At 40.9% G+C, this 4,626-nt stretch overlaps 1 protein-coding gene across 1 annotated transcript; it reads left to right on the forward strand.

Moving 5' to 3' along the window:
* Window positions 1–616: 616 nt before the first annotated feature.
* Window positions 617–3,668, forward strand: LOC104620550 (integrator complex subunit 12-like; the record flags this gene model as incomplete). Its single annotated transcript, XM_010286804.1, has 2 exons — window positions 617–769; window positions 3,018–3,668. Coding segments are annotated over 2 exons (735 nt in total), but the record flags the coding sequence as incomplete, so codon positions are not given.
* Window positions 3,669–4,626: the final 958 nt, after the last annotated feature.

The following is a 4,626-nucleotide window of genomic DNA, read 5'->3' on the forward strand; positions in this document are numbered from 1 at the left end:
TCCTTTCCAACCAAGTGTTTCTGTGATTCTGATTCTGTGATCCTGGCCTAGGACTTATCATCATTCACTGAAATACATCATTACTTTGATGATCATCAGACCTTTGAACTCAGAGGAGTGTTTGCTTGAGGTCGGTTACTGCACAGGATAGCCACTGCAGCCATTCAACATTTGCCTTCAATATGCTCTTTCCTTTTTTTTTTGTTTTGGCATAAATTCTACCATTTTACCTGCCACTTCTTAGCAGACTCTTGCAGCCTGCATCCCAGTACTGCTGAATTATGTTCCTGTCTTCCTCAAGTTCACCTGTCTTTGCCTTATTTCTATGAAGGCCGAGTGCTTTCCTGTTCCCTAAGTGTCAACACTGCCTCTCTTTCCACACTGAAATAGCAAGTCCTATTCAATATGCTTTTTGGCTGGACTCTGTCCCCAATACCATCCTCAGCACTGCCTCCACATGCCCTATTACCTTATTTGTCAGGCACTACTCAGCTTGACATTGTGGAGGTTAGATTGCAATCTGATAATGCTCATGCATTTTGTTAACAGTCAAAACAGTCAATGTCATGGGGCCCATAACTAATTTGGGTTGGGTTTTTTATTACCACTTATACAGGCTCAGAAGACACAAAAAACACCTCAAAAACCAGCCCCTGCAGTGGTTTCAGTTGCACCAGCTGTGAAGGATCCGTTGGTCAAGAAGCCAGAAATTAAGTTAAAACCTGAGACCCCACCAACTTTTCTAGCATTCAAGAGAACAGAAGTCAAGGTAATGTAGTTTAAATTTTCCAGAGGAAGAGTTTGTGTTTTACTGCATAGATTATGATATTTTCAAGTAGACCAATCTTTTCTCACAAGAACCGTGAATGAAAATAGTTTGCTATACTGTGTGTACTGAGTAGTATTATAGCATAGTGGTTTTGCATTAACACTAAGAGAGAGGGGAGGGAAAAAAACATCAATTCAACTATAAGTCACTAAAGCATCCAGCTCTTGACCGTGTTTTTATGTTACAAGGGAGAGAACAGAACTTACTGCACAGATATTTTTTTTTTAATGCTATTTTATACAAATAGAAATCCTCATAAATGTGCACTGGCAGTTGCATCCTGGGCCACATCCAAAGCAGCGTGGCCAACAGGTTGAGGGAGGTGATTCTGCCCCTCTGCTCCACTCTCATGAGACCCCACCTGGAGTCCTGTGTCAAGCTCTGGAGCCCCCAGCACAGGAAAGACGTGGACCTGTTGGAGCGGATCCAGAGAAGGGCCACAAAAATGATCAGAGGGATGGAACACCTCTCCTGTGAGGACAGGCTGAGAGAGTTGGGGTTGTTCAGCCTGGAAAGAGAAGGCTCCAGGGAGACCTTACTGCAGCCTTCCAGTACTGAAAGGCAACCTACCGGAAGGATGAGGAGTGACTCTTTATCAGGGAGTGTAGTGATAGGACGAGGTGTAACGGTTTTAAACTAGAAGAGGGTAGATTTAGATTAGATATTAGGAAAAAATTCTTTACTGTGAGGGTGGTGAGACACTGGAGGTTGCCCGGAGAGGTTGTGAATGCCGCCTCCCTGGAAGTGTTGAAGGCCAGGTTGGATGAGGCTTTGAGCAACCTGATCTAGTGGAAGGGCTCCCTGCCCATGGCAGGGGGGGTGGGACTACATGATCTTTAATGTCCCTTGCAACCCAAACCATTCTATGATTCTATGAATTGTATAAAAGAGGTGATTTGCTCTCTGTGGTCAAGTAATATATGCATATTTTGATAGTTAGAAGTATTCTTCTCATGATAATAGGGAACTTCTACTTGACTCTGTGAGATCTAATTTATGAGGCTGCTTCTTATACACGTTGCCTCATGTTTCTGTTTCTCCAAGTTATTTAATAAATACTGCCATAAATTGGTCAAAGGTGGTAAACCAGAAGCAGCGTAATAAATAACATAGTAGTCTACGAAAGCATGACCCTTACCTAGGGAAACACATCTTTAACTCAGAATCAAAGCAATTATTCATGTGCTCAAAGTTTTGTTTGCCATTGCTCTGCCTGGATGCAAACCATCATGAATAATATGATGGCTATTGCTCAAGCACTTACACTTGTGAATAACTTTTTTCACCTCAGCACAATTATTTATGTGCCTAAACACGTTGTAAGAATGAGGCCTGGTTTCATCTATCATCTTTACTGTTTAGAAACTGTCTGGATATATTATAGAAGGGGTGTTACTTGAATAGAGGGTTTTCATTTCCATTTTGCCTCTGCCATTTGGTATAAATCTGGTTTAATAATTGAACATGTGTATTATCCCCATGTGAAAACTGGGTATTACAGGGTTTAAGGTGTGGGAGCTGCAGTTAATGTGTATAGTACTTTGCAGGCAAGGAAAACTTTGTTTGCAGGAAGTTTGTCTTTTGCAGTACCTGAGTGGGAAGACTACAGGAAAGAAGTCCAGTGACTTTTTTTTTAAATTGTATCCATGGTATAGGCTGCTAAGAACCAAGAGGAGGGAAGGGTATGAAAGAAAAAGGTTTAGACACTGCTACTTTGACCAAAAGACTGTAATAAATGCAGCGCTTAACTGCTCAGTGTCTGATTTTTGTCTGAGCTTCTCTCATCTTGTTAAAAAGTGTTTACTGTGGTTACCTGGTGTCAATCAAAGGTGAGGGGTTGCCTCCCTTTTTTTCTGCTTCACAAATTTGGGCTTTTTCTAGTTGCTTCAGTTAAACTATCTTTTAGAGTTTATGGGGGGACCGCAATGCCATATGATAGCCTGCGAGCTGTATAGAAGAAGGGGAAGAAAAGGTAATACTGGTTTTATGTGGCTGGGAAATTAAAAGTTGGCTGCACCTGGCATCCTTTCCTCTTCTTGCTAATACTTTTAATTGTAATGACCAGTGATGAAATATTGTCCACTGGATGTTCCTGGGAAAAGACCTGAAACAGAGGCTCGATCTATTTCTGCTGTGATGTGTTACATGAATACATGCTACTATAATAAGAGTGCTTTATTTATTTTAGACCTCAGCAGCAATTTCAGGGAACTCGGCCAGTACAAGTGTTTCCTCTTCAGCAACCAGTGGCCTTACAGGATGGGCTGCTTTTGCAGCCAAAACCTCCTCTGCCAATCCATCAACTGCCAAACTGGGATCAACAGCACAGAGCGCCAGTGGGAAACCTGCAGCGTCTTCAAATAACCAGAAACCAGTGGGTTTGTCAGGGTTGGCAACTTCCAAAACAGGACTAGGGTCAAAAATAGCTTCTACCAACAACAGCGCAAACCCTGCTCAACTGAAACCTCCTCCACCTCTGACGCTGGGGAAGACCACCCTTAGCCGTTCGGTAAGCAGTGACAATGTCAGCAAAGTAGGTCTTCCTAGTCCCAGCAGTACTGCACCGAGCACCAGCAGCCAGGTGAGCAGCGGGAATGGCAACAGTGGGACTGCGGGTAACAGTGGGGGTAGCGCCAGCAAAGCCACGGCAGATCCTGCGAATCAGTCAACCTCCCTAAAAGGCCCAACTTCTCAGGAATCTCAGCTCAATGCTATGAAAAGGTTACAAATGGTCAAGAAGAAAGCTGCTCAAAAGAAACTCAAGAAGTAGTATGGCTGCTTGCTAATTTTGTTGGTTGTGTTCTGTGAAACAGCAGCATTGGTGTTTTTCTTAAAGAAAATCCCCCAGTTACTGGACTGAAACAGTAGTTAAATCAGGGAAGCCCAAAACCTATGTTATACAGGAGGTCAAACTTTGATAATCCTAGTATTCCTTCTGACTTTGCAAAACTATGAGTATGTTGGAGGAATTCACTATTATATGCTCTAAGCAGTGAAACTTGAAATTGTAAAAGTTGATATTTTGGAGTATTAAAAAAAAAAAAACAAACAGATTTATGTGGACACTTAATAAATTGAACTTGCTGAAACTGTCATTCTTAAATGTTATTAATAAAAGTATTCTTAATCTGGGAAATCATTGCCGCTTTTCTTTCATCACATTTTCCAATCCTTAAAATGCTTCGGTTGTGTATTTTATGCAGAGTTAATGACATTTATCCCAAATTATACAGTTCCTTAGGGAAAAAATATTTTTTTCATTTAAACAATTTAAAAAATTAACTGTTAACATGTTCTATTTAAAGTGAGAATTTTAAGTGGCCTATTTTGGTTTTATACAGTGAGAAACTTCATGGGACATTTTGTTGTTGTAATTCTCTGAGGAAGGAGAAAAGAGTGTTGGCAGAAGATAAATGGCTCCTAAACTGTAAAAAGAGTGGAAGACAGCCAAAACAGTGTTTTCAAGCTTTCTTAATCTGTAGAGAACCTTAACACTGTCCTGTTGGATATGAATGGAAAATAAGTGGTAGGCAGTGTATATTTTAAGTAAAACACCGATTGAACAACATTGTTTTGATGATATGAGAGGGGAAAAATAGAAGAAAATGGAGGGAATTGTCTTAGGTGTCAATCAGTTAGCTTCCTTTCTGGCACACCTGAAACACAGAAGACTTTTTGATTACCTAAGTGTTCCATGATATTAAGTATTGCTATAAAATTCACAAGCCCCGCATGTGCTTGCCAATCTATCTTGGAAAATGAAGCCTCTAGTCTCTTAACTGTTCTGCCATAGGCTA

Source organism: Phaethon lepturus, unplaced genomic scaffold, assembly GCF_000687285.1.
Source record: "Phaethon lepturus isolate BGI_N335 unplaced genomic scaffold, ASM68728v1 scaffold6885, whole genome shotgun sequence".
Lineage (NCBI taxonomy): Eukaryota > Metazoa > Chordata > Aves > Phaethontiformes > Phaethontidae > Phaethon > Phaethon lepturus.